This window comes from Coffea eugenioides, chromosome 7 (assembly GCF_003713205.1).
Source record: "Coffea eugenioides isolate CCC68of chromosome 7, Ceug_1.0, whole genome shotgun sequence".
Classification (NCBI taxonomy): Eukaryota; Viridiplantae; Streptophyta; class Magnoliopsida; order Gentianales; family Rubiaceae; genus Coffea; species Coffea eugenioides.
In genome coordinates, this window is record NC_040041.1 from 15126229 (window position 1) to 15141962 (window position 15734).

At 35.8% G+C, this 15734-nt stretch overlaps 1 protein-coding gene across 2 annotated transcripts; it reads left to right on the plus strand.

Annotated features, from left to right (window-relative positions):
• The first annotated feature begins 7740 nt into the window (after positions 1-7740).
• Positions 7741-14462, plus strand: LOC113778084. 2 transcript variants are annotated; one of them, XM_027323351.1, is made up of 7 exons: positions 7741-8061; positions 8409-8548; positions 8696-8761; positions 10450-10692; positions 11006-11167; positions 12872-12961; positions 13972-14462. In XM_027323351.1, the coding sequence occupies exons 1-7, from the start codon at positions 7781-7783 to the stop codon at positions 14166-14168; spliced, it is 1179 nt and encodes a 392-aa protein (XP_027179152.1). In that variant the 5' UTR covers positions 7741-7780; the 3' UTR covers positions 14169-14462. The 2 variants fall into 2 exon arrangements, with proteins under 2 accessions (XP_027179152.1, XP_027179153.1); XM_027323352.1 differs by having other exon boundaries at positions 8451-8548.
• Positions 14463-15734: the final 1272 nt, after the last annotated feature.

A 15734-nucleotide genomic window follows, 5' to 3' on the forward strand; every position in this document is an offset into this window, starting at 1 on the left:
TTCTCCTTTTTGCAGGAAAAATTATGTGACACAACACTGGTTCATTTGAGCATGATTCACACTAGGGCAACCAGTAGAAGGATTAAGTTCCGAATTTCGCTGGGCATTTCCGAAGAAAGAAAAGAAAAATCACAATTTTCTTTCTTTTAAAGTTCAAAAATCAAGAGGAGACTGTAAGTCCACCAAGTTTCGAGTATATTTTCATTCTCTTGAACTACCTAGATTCTTGGCAAAAATCAATTTAAATTCCTGTTGGTGAGTCTCAGCGTCCACCACGCACCCTTCTATCTCCCATTCTTAACAAATTTAATTTTCTGTTGGAGCGTAATCGCGTCCCTCCGCGCATCAATTTAAATTCCTGTTGGTGAGTCTCAGCGTCCACCGCGCACCCTTCTACCTCCCCTTCTTGACAAATTTAAATTCCTGTTGGTGAGTCTCAGCGTCCACCGCGCACCCTTCTATCTCCCATTCTTAACAAATTTAATTTTCTGTTGGAGCGTAATCGCGTCCCTCCGCGCATCAATTTAAATTCCTGTTGGTGAGTCTCAGCGTCCACCGCGCACCCTTCTACCTCCCCTTCTTGACAAATTTAAATTCCTGTTGGTGAGTCTCAGCGTCCACCGCGCACCCTTCTATCTCCCATTCTTAACAAATTTAATTTTCTGTTGGAGCGTAATCGCGTCCCTCCACGCATCAATTTAATTTCCTGTTGGTGTCTCAGCGTCCACCGCGCTCTCCGCGTCCGTCTCCGCGCCCCTCTATCTCCCATTCTTAACAAATTCATTTTCTGTTGGAGCGTAACGCTGTTGGTGAGTCTCAGCGTCCACCGCGCACCCTTCTACCTCCCCTTCTTGACAAATTTAAATTCCTGTTGGTGAGTCTCAGCGTCCACCGCGCACCCTTCTATCTCCCATTCTTAACAAATTTAATTTTCTGATTGGAGCGTAATCGCGTCCCTCCACGCATCAATTTAATTTCCTGTTGGTGAGTCTCAGCGTCCACCGCGTACCCCTCTATCTCCCATTCTTAACAAATTTCATTTTCTGTTGGAGCGTAATCGCGTCCCTCCGCGCATCAATTTAAATTCCTGTTGGTGAGTCTCAGCGTCCACCGCGCACCCTTCTACCTCCCCTTCTTGACAAATTTAAATTCCTGTTGGTGAGTCTCAGCGTCCACCGCGCACCCTTCTATCTCCCATTCTTAACAAATTTAATTTTCTGTTGGAGCGTAATCGCGTCCCTCCGCGCATCAATTTAAATTCCTGTTGGTGAGTCTCAGCGTCCACCGCGCACCCTTCTACCTCCCCTTCTTGACAAATTTAAATTCCTGTTGGTGAGTCTCAGCGTCCACCGCGCACCCTTCTATCTCCCATTCTTAACAAATTTAATTTTCTGTTGGAGCGTAATCGCGTCCCTCCGCGCATCAATTTAAATTCCTGTTGGTGAGTCTCAGCGTCCACCGCGCACCCTTCTACCTCCCCTTCTTGACAATTTAAATTCCTGTTGGTGAGTCTCAGCATCCACCGCGCACCCTTCTATTCCCCTTCTTGACAATTTAAATTTCCTGTTGGTGAGTCTCAGCGTCCACCGCGCACCCTTCTATCCCCATTCTTGGAGCGTAACCGCGTCCCTCCGCGCATCTTTTTCTAGTTATGACAAGTTGCTTTTCTTGACTGTTTTGGTTAATAATTGTGCTTTATCATTCATTTTTGTATTTCATGTTTAGAAGTTCTGAGAGCTCAGACTTTTTAGACTTTGCAAAGATCACAGATGGTCAATGCACATATTTCATTGTGATTCATTGGTTTTTGAACTACGTTTGACCTGATTCCCATGGTGGGATACGTAGGCAACTCTACATGAGTTCGGTCACGTGTTTTGTAATTTCGTTGTATCTTGTATTCAATAATCTCAGCCAAGTGTTGGTTTGTTTGTTTTAACTCAGATGCAGTTAGAAGAGATAGGTAAGCATTTTGGTGTCTACGTCTTTGTCTTGAATTTCCCTGAAACTCTAGACAAAGAGGGGCAAGCTGTAGACACCAAAATTTTGTTAAAATTTTAATGTTTTTCTTGAATACTTTTTATTGAATTATTTATTTTCTTACATTTATATATATATGTATTTCCAGGTTTGTTTCTTAAAAAAAAAAAAAGAAGAAAAAAAGATAAGAGGAAGTGGCGTTGGCCATCATGATGTTTAGATATCATGATGGCCACCAAATTTTGCTTTGACCAAGCTTTGGCAGACACATTTCCAGTAACGAATGGAAAAAGGAATGAAAAAGGCAAAAAGAAAAAGCAAAAGAAGAAGGAAAAGGAGCTTTTGGCTTCTATTATTGGCACTTTCTCTTGGACGAGATAAAGGGGGGGAGAATAGGTAAAAAAAAAGAGGAAGGAAAGCAACGGATCCAAGATAAAAGGGACAAGAAGCAAGAGACTGGAGAGGGCGGCGAAAGAAAATTTCTGCTTCGTGTCCAACATTCCAGGCACAAGCTCCTAATTTTCCTCACATTGATTCAGTCCCCAACTACTTGCAGGTAACGAATACCTCTTAAGTTTGCCCATTTAACATTTTTTATAAGATTTTGTTGAAGCATTGCATGAATTTTCTTCGATGATACATGTATCTGTTAGTTTTTTCATTTTTGCGATCTTTATTGCTTCAAAGATTTGGGTTTTGATGGCTACAGATTTACTAAAAGAGTATTAGAGATGGTTAGATGTTAGTTTTAATATTATAACCACAGAGTTTTTGCTTCTTGGGGGTTCTAGGTCCGATCTCTTCCAAAAGCCAAAGCCATTTGCTGTTTGTTGTTTTTCCTCAAACTAAATCCTCCGTGTTTGATCTTTCAAAGTGTGCACCATAGCTTAAGATTATGTAAATTAAATGGGTGGAAGTTTTGTTGGTCTTAGATTGATAAACTAGTGGGTTTTACTTGAGTTTTTTTTATTGCATTAACATACGTGGGTGGAATAAGAAAGAATGTTGCAGCAAACCCAGAAGGTTGCAGAAGAATTGTTGCATAGAATTTGCTGCGTCTATTCTTGTTTTGTATCTTTTGGATGGTTCACTTTAGTTTAGATTTTGGTTGAGTTTTGATGATTAGAGTTGCAAGTCATGTAGTTTTAGTTTGAATGTTTAATGTTTGATGTTTGACTGGATTTTGGTTGCTTGCATCTGACATAAATGCTACGCGAAGCAAGGTTGCAGAAAGCTTCTGAATTTGAGAAGAAGAACGCAGCTTTGCATGGGAAATTTTAGCCAATTTCACTTTAACCCCTCAAGTCTCTCCTTGTTTCACTAAAGCCCAAAAACTTCTGCAAATCAATCCTTTTTACCCCTTTCAAGCTTAAATCTTTTTTTTTATGTTTTAATTGTGCTTTTAGTTAATTAATTCTGGATTTTGGAATGAAATTAAACTTTAACATTTTTTAGTTCAACTATTAGTTTGTTGGGTTTTGGTAAAATGAAAGGGGAATCGGATTTGGCTATTTGTTTGGGTTACTTGGATTTGGGTTAGGTTTTTTTTTTCATTTGGGTTTGTCCTGGGCTGAAGGGTTAAGGCCCATCAGCTGGTTGATTTATTCTTGAGGTTAGAATAGTGGACTGGCTCTTTCCTTTTGCTTTGGATTTCGGTTGGGCTTAGGTAGTTTTTAGCCCAGAAATAAATAAAATGATGGCCCAGTGGCCTGATTTGTTAAGGAATAAGAAAATGTTTTCGCATATCAGTCCCTGTACTTTCAAGTACTTTCACTGCGGCCCAGAACATTTAAATTCCTTTCAACTCGGTCCTTAAATTAATTTCATTTTGGTCCTTGAATTTTATCTTTTATTTAATTTTGACCCCTGAACTTTGGAAAATATAATTTTTATCCCCCAAAAGTTTTCAATTTTTGCAATTCAGTCCTTAGCAAATTTTGGCTCTCTTTATTATGATTGTTTCTTTTTTAACTAATTATGTTACTTTTGAATATGTTCAACTTGTAATTTTAGATGTTTTAAATTTCTTTATGTTTGACATATTAGTGTGAATTTAGTACTTTTATTATTATTATTATTTTCAATTAAAGTGGTGCCATAATTCTTTTGTTCATTGTGAGTATAAATAGGACAATTTGACTCCATTTAGTCACCACTTCAAACGGGAGGTACCCCTATTTTTATTATTTCAATGTCAATTACGTGCTCTTATGTGCTTCTATGTGTTCCTATGTGTTTATGTATTTTTATATGCTTTATTTATTTGATTCAAATATTCATTCGAATTTTCTTATATACGTTTTAGTTAATTTTTATAATGATTCGAGAGGTATTTAAATACCTCAAAAATGTAATAGATAGGATAATTAGATTTGTTTTATTATATTTTTCCCTCCTAGATTGTAGTCAGGCGCTCCCCGATGTAATAGATAAGTTGTGTGTTTATGTGGCTTATGTGTTATGTGTTTTATCCGCTTTTCTTAGGACTTTGGCATATAGATATTATGCTTACGTGTTATGTGTTACGTGCTCTTATGTATTTATTTGTTTTAATTTATGCTTTATTTGCTTCACTATATATTGTTAATGCATAACGTCACCACACTAGTCCAACGCTAGTTGTGGCTTCTCCCTCCGCTTACTTGCTAGTCCAACGCTAGTAAGGGCTTTAGATTTTTAGATGGGTTAGTCCAACGCTATACCCTTAGATTGTTTGCATTAGATTCATCTTTGTGTGATATCCATTACATTTTCATGTATATTTTTATTTTTAGATTTTCTCATTTGCATGATATTTTCTATATATTATCCTCTACCCCCTAACCCTCTATATGTGTTAATCAAATCATTTAGAATTGCACTTCATTTAAGAAATTGTGAAATAAGTTAGTTCATTTGCTTGTTCATATTAGGAGAATTATTTTTGAACATGGATATGGGTGATTATAACTCTTTAGTTTAAATATCCCATTAATCCTTGTATAAGAAAATTATGTCACGAGTTTTTGTCTCCCGTACCCATTATGCTGCATTTCCTTTTTCTTTGATCACTTATAACTATGTATATAATTTAATTTCTTTCTTTACTTTTAATTTCATCATTTGCAATACTCGTGACACCTTCAGGAATTATTTTGGCCTTTGCAATTAATGCGATTGGTTCAATTAAACCCTTGAATGAACATTTTGTTCCTTTCGATGTTTTTATGAATTTAGATTTGCATCCATGTAGAAAACATTCAAATGTGATAAATTAAGGGTTAAATTAAGAAAATTTTGACTAAACCACGCAACTAGCTTAGACTAGGTTGAAAGGGTGCCTTAGGTTTGAGTTGATTGAACCTTTGCCTTCCCTTTCTTCAACCGTGACTCCCGAACTCATTTTCTCTTGTTTTCAAAGACCTGGAGTTGTCTAAAAGGGTTTTATTTTATTTTGTTAAAAATATTTTTGGGTGACTTGGTACACCCAAACTCGATACCAAGTGGCGACTCCTAATTTTTCTTCAAAACCCTTTTAGACTAAATTTTGGACCCAAATTGTCGCATTTTTTTTAAGTCCCATTCTTGGTCCTTTTCCGTTTATTATTAATAAATCACATTTTTTATAAACACTTTCTTTTTCCATCGCAAAAAAAATGGGCGCGACAGATACGTAGAATTGTGAAAATTGTAATTCAAACAAGCTACTATATTTTGGATATGTGAATTTCGTAGTTGCGAGTTTCTTAAATTAACAGTTAGTTATTGCTATCAGTGATATGGTAAGTGTTAGTAGTAAATGTAAGACATGAATTAAAATTTGCAGATATCATTTTGTAGGGGTGGTTGTTATTTGTTAGTTAAAATTTAGGAGTTTTAATCTTATGGGTTAGTGAGTCGCGTAAATTGAAGAGTGAAAAGAGATAAGGAGAAGATAAGGATTATTGAATTCAAATAAATCTAAAATTATAGTATAAAGGGATTCAGATTGATTCAGATTCTAATGCCTGTGAAAGCTCTTAGCCAAAAACCTGTTCTTTAATACATATAGATATAGATATGCAAAATGCAACATTTCAAATTCAAATTCAAACTATATATCATGCATCTAATGATGAAAGGATATACACCACCAATGTATAGAAAACTAATTATTGAAAGAAAATAAGATTAGTTTTAAAAAGCTCGCATTATTAAGAAAAAATAAAAAAAAAGTACTGTACCTTTATATTGAATAAACACATGTTCACTCATTAATTCACAGATAAAAATCTCGTAAGTGATATAATTCTTGTCTTAAAACTTTGTTTAACTCATAGAAATATTAATCTTAATTAAATGATCGTGACATCCCTGTTTCAAGTTTCAACCCATCTCTTTTCTTATCCTCCGTGTAATTATAGAAAAAAAATGATATAAATCTTATAGAATTGGTGACAAACAATCTCCACGTGAACAACATTGTGCTTGTTAAAGATTGGGGAGATCGCTAGTTTGGTCCCTCACATTTTTCAAAAAAAAAGTTTTAGTCAATCACATTTATAAATCAGCCAAAATAGTCTATCAAATAAAAACTTTGCTCGTTTAGTCCCAGAGCTCATTTTTGCTCAAAGTTTCAGCCAAAAAACATAAGCCTACTTTGTGTATTCATAATTGCTAAGGCAAAATGAAACACTCAATTTTTATTTTTGATTGTAGATGTAACCAACTTCCTATTAAGAATATGGCTGAAAGAGATGGTAGAAAAGGAGCTCCAATATTAAGATTTTCATTGGTGCATAAACTGATTATGTACAACTACTGATAAACAACAGAATATGTGATATTTATTGGGTCAGGAGCAACCCCCCGCTTAAAAGCTTCCACACTTGGTTGACCAAAATGAGGATTCTAAAATATTGTATGAGCAATAGGTCTTATGTATAAAAAATTTTGGTGGATGAAAATTGAGGGAAAGGGGAGGTTTTTTTTTTTTTGGTTAAAGGAAACAAATTTTGTTCATATTTTTTACCTTGAAATTATGGGCACATGAGATAAGCGTTCATTTTTTTTTGGTCGGAAAATTGAGCAAAAATAAGTTTTAAGACCAAACACGCAAGATTTTTATATTTATGGACTATTCTGGCTGATTTTAAGTGTGAGGGACTAAAAAGGTTTTTTTTCTTTGAAAATGTGATAAACTAATTTGATAATTTTTCCTAAAAGAGTTGGAATTTTACATGGGTAACAAGAGGTATAAGCGAACCATGTCAAGTCAAATTTTGGTTTAATTGATCTACGTTTATTCATTTTCATAAAGTTTGAATTCGACAAGCTTTCAATGTAATTCACCTCGAGTTTAAACCTAATAAATTTTTTAATGTAGTTAAAATTGAAAATTTCTCTTAATAAATAATAAAAATACAGGAACATACATGTCACTGTTAATAAAAAATATTAAAAATCATGTAAACTCAAACTTTGCTTGACTCGATTGGCTCGTCAAATCGATTCGAACTCGACCGTAGTTCATCATTATTGATTGGGATTGAGTCAAACTTTGATAGAGTTATTTTACCTTCCTGCGTAACACCATTATGTTAAAATTAATTAGGTTGTGTAGTCACTGAATTTTACTCCTAACATTTAAAGTAAATCCACTCAATGCCCAATAAATATTTTTCACATTCAAACAAATTATCCGGAAAAGTATTAAAAGACGATTTGATAAAAACAACAAACAAATATATTACAAATATATTAAACATTCAAACATTGTACAGCTGTTGTTGTTTCGTTTGCGTTTCTGAGCTGGAAGTCTGGTGAAAAAGAGGGGGGTAAAATGGAAAGTGATTGCAGCAATGGGAACTGGACGGAGGAAGTAGAGGACCTGGTCCATGGCGGACAGATAGACAAGGCCATCTCTGTTCTTGAAACTGTAATGTCAAAGCTAGAGAAGAAACCCCAAAAGGGCTCTTCTTCTTCTTCTGAATTGGCCGCTGCTCTTTTGGACTTGTCTAAACTTTACTCATCTAAAGGTCTATCTCTCAAAGCTGATCAAACTCGCTCTCTTGCTTTCCAAATCAATTTACAATGTCAATCTACTGGACTGCCTACAAAAGGGTAAGATTCTTTTCTGCTTTACCTTGTTTTCCTCATTGGTGTTTGATAGACTATTTGATAAAAAATCGTAGCTTTCGGATTTTTGTGATATCTGTTTGGGAAAGAGGCAGGAAGGGTTTTTGTTGTTTGTTCAAGTTGAGTCAGACCCACGTCCTGATTGGTGTTTTGTTGAGAATTATTGTCATTAAATTGAGGTACTAACATGCAAAATGATAAGGAATGTCGTGCCGCTGCCCCCTGGGATGTAGTTATTTGATTGAGTTCCTGCAAATTTGGACCTTTTACAATGGAAGTTTGGTCTTTTTCCTTTTTTTTTTAACTCTAATTTGAATGAAATTTTGGTTAAGGTCAATTGGAGAAGGTGTTCTGATGTCAGATTTCATTTTCAGAGGTTTAAATGTAGTCAAGGAGTCATCTTGTGATGGAATAACAGAAAGCCATAATACACGAGATGAGGCTTCGACTTGTGGTCAAATTTCTGTAGATGGTTTGTATTCCCTTCTTTTTGCTTTTTTAGTTTTCTTGGTTCTATAATTTTCCAATTAGTTATAGGAGAAGTTTCTTTCTCTTCTTGCTTGCATTGATATTAGTTTGTGTAAATCAAAATCTAATTGGACTGCTTTCTGTTTTCAAGAATATCAGCAGGAATCTTCAAGCTTGCTGAAGGATGTGTCAGCACAAGAAGGCGGTTCTGATGATGGTATGTGCACATATATCCCCTTGTTGCTTTTTTACTGTAGAAATGAGTTTTTGAAGGGACCAACAGTTTTGGCCCTCTATGTTATGCATTAAAGCTATTAGAATTGCCATTTCCCTATTTGGTACATTTCTTTGTTTACGTTAATGTGGCTGGTGGAGTTGGTAAGAGCTCAATTGTCGAAAATGGCATAGTTTTTGAAACTAAGTGATCATAAAGAGTCAAGTCTGAAATATTGGGGACTGGATGGGAGTATCCTATATAACAAGGGGCACAAGCATACATGTCAAAATTGCAAATTTCCTCTTTTTGGATTTGGCATGTTGCACTTAGATATTTGGGGTGAAGCTTGATATACAATTGCCCTTATTAAGTAGTGGTATTTCACTGGTATATCTGGAAATGTTTACCATGTAAATTGCAAATTAGTCCTTCCTCGCGATTCACTGTCTTGTATAAGAATTCCTGTAGTAGTTGACTGGAAATACAAGCACTCAACTTGCCCTTCATGGGAGGTTTTAAGCTCAGAGTTGTATTAGCTAAAACAATTTTTTTGAGCTTATATGGAGGTGAATTTGTCTTGATAGTAAAAAAAAGCAAGTTGCAACAGATAATAACATGGAGACTTGTTTATGTGGTTTGCGTCTTCCAAAAGGTGATGGGCGTGCCATTTGGAAGGACAGTAGAAAAGCAAATAGATTTTCTCTTCATTTGATGATATGTGTTACAAAGCATAGTCTTCTTTCTGGTAATAGTGGCATATTCTGTTTGGATATTATATGTCACATTATACAGAAATAAAAATTTTCTCTAACCATCCACAGCAGAAAATAAGCTAATGTGGGGTAGCATTACCATGCAGTAATTTTCTTTTCTTTGTCTTAATAAAGACAAGCAAGACAATTGTTATCTGAGAACTCCCACAGGAACTTTCTTTCATACCCTGGAATTTGATATGTGCCATGATTTTGAAAAACCATGTTGTCACATTGGTTGTCAGATGCAAGTAATTCTACTTGTTAGTTTGACAAAGTTTCATGTTACTTTTCTTTTGCTCATCTAACTTGACAATGTGGTTCTTATCTTGATTGTTTATTCCTCTTTCTAATCCTGTAGCTGTGAATTCTCTGTTGGCATAGGTGTGCTTTTGAAACCACCCACTTGGTAGAAATTGCAAGAAGAGGGGAAAAGAAAGAGCAAGAAGAAAGTCACATGAAAATTTTCATACAAAGTTGCTACCTGGATGCTTGTGATTCTCATTGTTGTTTGTCATTAAAATCACTTAAGAAAATGTTAAATTCATCTCATTTAAGCTTCTAATGGTTGCTAAAATAGGCAACAAGTTATCGACAATGACTATGATATAAAATGAGGTTGAAAAGGATGTGCTATAGAATTTTTATTGGGTTCTATTGCATCTTTGTGTTGTTAGTCAACCAACATTTTGAGCAATTGGATTATGTAATTTAATTTTCATCTGCACCTTTGTGTTTAAACTGATTGAAACAATTTGTGAGATATAGCTTAGGCTTTACAGTTTTGATCAATTCTCCTGATGTACTAGATAAAAGTTAGGGCCATTTTTTTTCTTAAGGTTTGTTTGTTTTGCCGTATTCTATTTTTTGGCTTCAAGGGCATATTGTTTACGCTTTCAGTTTGCATATATGATAAAGTGTTGCCGTTGTGTACAGATTGGGAAGCTGCTGCAGATCGTGCTCCGGATGAATTACTTTCACCTGAAAGCTTGCCGGAAGTGTCAAAGCTTTCATTGGAAGATGCCCAAGTTCAAGGTCTGAAGAGACGTGGACGGGGAACATTTTCATATGGGAGACATGGCATGTATAGTGATGAGCAATCAAATTATCCAGTGATTGACGATGCAGAAGAAAAAGCTGATTCCCGGTCATCAACAGCGGAAAATGCAACAAAAGATTGTAAATTCATGTTTGCTCCTTTTGTCAATATTGCCTACATCTGCGTGTATAGCAATTCATATTTACTTCTTTTATAATTAGAGAATTGAAGATTAGAGCCAATTTTTGAAATACTAGCTAATAATACTTCGCACTTTGATCTTAACTATGAGTTATTTTTGGGTTAACATGATATTTAGAACTCTTCCTGTCAGGTTATGTACTATGTGGCTGGGAATTTCTGGTTCTGAAACTTCCCTTCTGAAGATTTTGGTTGATGACTACAACCAAGTTCTCATAGTGGCTTATCATTTGTGCTGTTAATGTTTTTCAGGGAATTATGGTACAAGGCATGTTCTTGTGCTGGCTGACTTCCCTCCAAGCACAACCACGAGTGACCTGGAGAAGTTGTTGGAGAGATTCAGGGATCAAGGAGTTGCGATTCGTTGGGTTAATGATACAGTTGCACTTGCAGTATTCAGATCACCATCAACTGGTAAATGAAGAACTTTTTCTTTTCTTTTTCTTCCCCTCTTTCTGCATTAAAAACTATTATTAACATCTTTTTGCAGTTGACACATGTCGAACTGAAACACCTACATGTGTGTCTCATTTGATGTTGTTGTGCTTCTAGATTTTTTGGTAGTTTCATAATTGATGGTTTTTTAGTATACCAATGCTTAAGCACTTGGAATTCGATTTATCACATGCTGATGACTTTGTTTTTTCCCCTTTTTCCTCCTTGTGGGGTTTTAATGATGACCAATTGTGTGCTTTGCTCCTAGGGTTTGACTGCATATGGATGGGCTGCTAGGCTATAAATACTAGGGATAAATTAGAGGCTGACTGGGTTGATTCTACAAGTCTGATTTCAGAGAAAATCCAGCAACAACCAACTTTATCTTAGGCGCAGTAATTCCATTGGTTAATATTTGAAGAAGTCTTTTTCATTTTAAGGAGGCAAGCCGAAATCATCCAAGACTTTACTGGTGCTAATGAATTGAATGTCCTGAAAAACCAGTGGAAATCTTGTGAAAAGATATCATCTGCAAATAGGTTTTTGCTATTAACAGGTACTTGGTCGCTCTCTAGTTAAGGAAAAATGCAGAAGGTTACTAGTAGGTTTGGAGTCCAGGCATCTGCATTGATGTCTGATTTCTGCTTGGCCAACTTAGACATGCATTTAAGAATTTGGGCCTCGAAATAAGAAGCCATAATAAATTGTCACATTCTGGTTTTCATTTGTTTATCAGTGGAATTCTCCATCTCCCCCTCCCCAACCCCCCGACTCCCAAAAAAAAAAAAACAAAAAAGGAGAAAAAAATTGACTCCCCCATATTATACCTAAGGTTTTGAGGTGCATTTGGGCAAAAACATAGATAAGATTTTCCTTGATTATATGGCTTATATCAGAAAAGTCTTGTGTGCACTACTTGGTACTGAGGAATTTCTCAGTTGTTCTTCATTTTCAATTCTTTAGCAGCTGAAGCCCCATTCGGAGCTCATGTCATTATTTTTACTCAAAACTGCTGGATTCTAATCTATTAATGCTACATTCGTGAATCTGATTACAGCATATTAGGATGTGCAGTATTGTTATCGTAAAATCTTTATATATACAAAAGCCTAAAACAATACTAAGAGCTGGCGGTATCCTGCTGTAGAATTTTTAATCTTTGAGTGGATGTTTATTTTGAGTAAGATACATGTAATTGTGTTGGATTTCTAATCTTAAGAAAGCCAGAATTGGGTAAACTTTTTTGACATTTGTCCACCTTGTATAGGAAAGTAAAACTTGAATTTATACGACCTTAATGTTCCAAAAAGAAGAGCCAATAGCTAGGCATGTGCCTCTTCTCTCTCTCTCTCTCACACACACACAGACACCCTCTCACTACCCATGATATTACTAAATTTTCAAATATTTTCTTTATAGTTTGTTTCCTCAGACAATACGCTAATCCTCTGGTCGCTTTCCTATACAGCAGAGGTTTTATAATTTTTGTGCATCTGTAAATGCAGATATTGTTTATTCAGTCTCTATTCTGGTTTTTGGGATATTTTTACAGTTGAATCTAGTCCCGTTCAAATTCTTCTCTACAAATTTCTCAATACACAGATTTAAGTTTGTTTCCTCATCTGCTGAACTTAGATTATTGTTGATATTCGTGCTTTCTAATTTGAACTTTTGTGCAAACAGCTCTTGAGGCAAGCATGTGCATGCAGTGTCCATTTACAGTGCGTGTACTTGATGAGACTGATGAACTCTTGAGGTCCATTCCATTGAGAGGTAATTGTTGGCTATCCCTTAGAGGCAAGCGAAGAATCTATTTGATTGTTAATGTTTGGCAACACAAAAGTAAATTGATCAGGTTTCTTTATGCTTGAAGCTTGATTATATGTATCACATGTATGCTTTGTGGTTGAAGTCTGCAAAGTTTTTCTGCCTATTAACATCAAGTGACTGTTTATAGTAGAAATAGCGATCTGGATCATTGATCACTAGATGTTGAATCCTTTGCAATTTGTTGCACTAAATTACCTTGGCTTAAGAAATCCAGAGTTTCAGATTTGATCAATGTTTAATGAAAGATATAGTGAAACTTGTGGAGCAATGAAATATGAGGATTGAGGAGTGGTAACTCATCTTCAATTGTCCTTTTCACTATGATATCTCTTCTTTTCAACCTTCTTCTATCCTTTCTTCTGGCATATTTTCTTCTTTGATAATTTGTAAAATTTGATAGGCATTGCATGTCATCTCGTTCTACTGTCAGCATCCATTCATTGGCTTAAAAACCAGCTACTTTCTCTGGACCCAAATATTACTTTGGGAAGCACAGTACAACTGCTGATATTATTCAAAATCAAGTCTGATTTGAAGCTTTCGCATGTATGGAGCAAAGAAACTTTCCTAGTATATATGAGATCCTTGGTTCGCTGGTAGCCAGCTTGAATTTCAAAATTGCATGGGTTGCCAAAGCACGACGGGTGCAAATTTGACTTTCTTTTGCTGTTCACTAAGAAACTTAACATTGTTGGACAGTAGTTACTATTGAAGAGGCTTGTCTACAAGCCTATCTCAGAGAGAGAGAGGGATTTGTTTCTGGAGGATAATTTGCATTTGCATTTCTTGAAAAACTTTCTTCCGCCGACTGCGGCTTCTGAGTAAAGCTTATGTGCTGACTTAGCTGAACTTCGACTTTCTGGCGTTGCGATCGATTACATTAGCAAAGCATAAATACAATTACTTTTATTCTTAGTCGTGTTGATGCTAATGGAAACCTTCATGTAATCCAGATCTGGAACCTCCTCGTCTGAGGCCCAAGACATCAGCAAGAACTGCTCAAAGACTTATTGCTCAAAGTATGGGAATAAAGTTGTCCTCCACAACATTTGGATCCAAGGAACTAAGGGAACAAGAAGAAGCCAGGAGGAACCGTATAGTTTACAGGAAAAACATGAAGGATGATGCTTGGGGGGATGATGATAACTAACTTGTTAATCATAGCCTTTGAAGTGATAGTAATCTTCCTTACTCTAGCAACATTTTGCTGCACCTTATCATCATTTTTATAGAACATCATGGGTATTCATTGGTGGCTGCAGATTTGTTTCGTAGATTATTTGTGTTTTCTTTGTCCTTCTCCCATGGAAGAACCAATTTCATCACAGACCATTCCTTCTGCTTTTGCCTTCTTCCAGTTTGTGGGGGAAAATCGATTTGCTCTTTGCTTTTTTAGCGTACAAATTCAATGATACAAGCTTTTAATTGGAATTGGAATGAACAATGATTAGCAAAGTGATTACAACTATGACATTCTACTGTAAGCTAATAAGATAGAAAGATTATAGCTCTTACTTTTTGCTTATTTTTAACTCTACACATTTTGTCTGATGAATCTGACGCCTTTAATTTGTTCTAAAGATATCTCAAAAGATATTCTCGCGTTATTTAACAATTCTAAATTTTACAATATACTTTCGCGTTGTTTAGCAATACACTAAATTGAAATTACATCGATGTCAAAGTTAAGAGTTTCGTTTTGCTATTCGCACGAAGTTTGACATTCCACCCTCCCCTGGCCGCCCTACTATTGTCCTCATCTGAACATACGCTGCATCAGAAACTGCAAAAAAAGTATACAATTCCCCAGGTGATCTTCACTCGTGACTTTGACCACCCGCTCTGAAAATAGAGTAGGTCGGTATTACACGTGCAACTAGATGTACGTTGTAGAGCAATTTGATGACAAAATTTTGAATACTCCATTAACATGCTTCAAAATTCTAGTTTCGTGACGGTTTAAATCTTGTCTCTCATCAATTATCATTAATATATAATTTTTGTTAAAATCCAGCGGTTACTTAGAGATACATCCATTTGATATGATGATAGTTCAGTTTTCATCGGTCCATTCGTGCTACCTAGTACTGAATGAGACTAGGATGACAAACTCAAAGCTAGACACTTATTAGGTATGGTTTTTATCAAATTTTGGAGGTGATTTTCATATTTTTTTTAGAAAATGGGTAGTTTTTTATTTTATTTTATTGTTGAATTACTTATCCATATACATCCAATAATAATGTGTTTGGTTGCCATTGCATGCATGGACTAGGAAGACTTCCAATCCCCTTTTACCAACGAATGGCTCCTATTTTGGCGGCTTTGTTGTGCATTAAGTGGAGGACCCTGACCTATGCATGTATTGTAGGACAGGGATGACCTGTATAGGACAAAGAAAAACAACAGCTAGAAGCATAGAGGACAAGTTTCAGTCCCAATCTTGAATCATAGTCTGAGCATGCACCTTGGACCAGCTAACTAGGAGAATTTTGTGGTTGAGATTTTGAAACTTTCTCTGTGCCCAATAATTCATGTCACTGCGGGAAAGATGCTTGCATCAATTGAATTTTCAGACTTCTCATTTTGGTGGATCATGTTCCTCACCAGTCACCAGCAAAGGGGGGATTGATTCAAATGCAGAGTTTGTTCAGAATTTGCCATGTGAATTTCATTCAAATCTTTAATTTGGCGGATTCTATATGTTAACTTGATC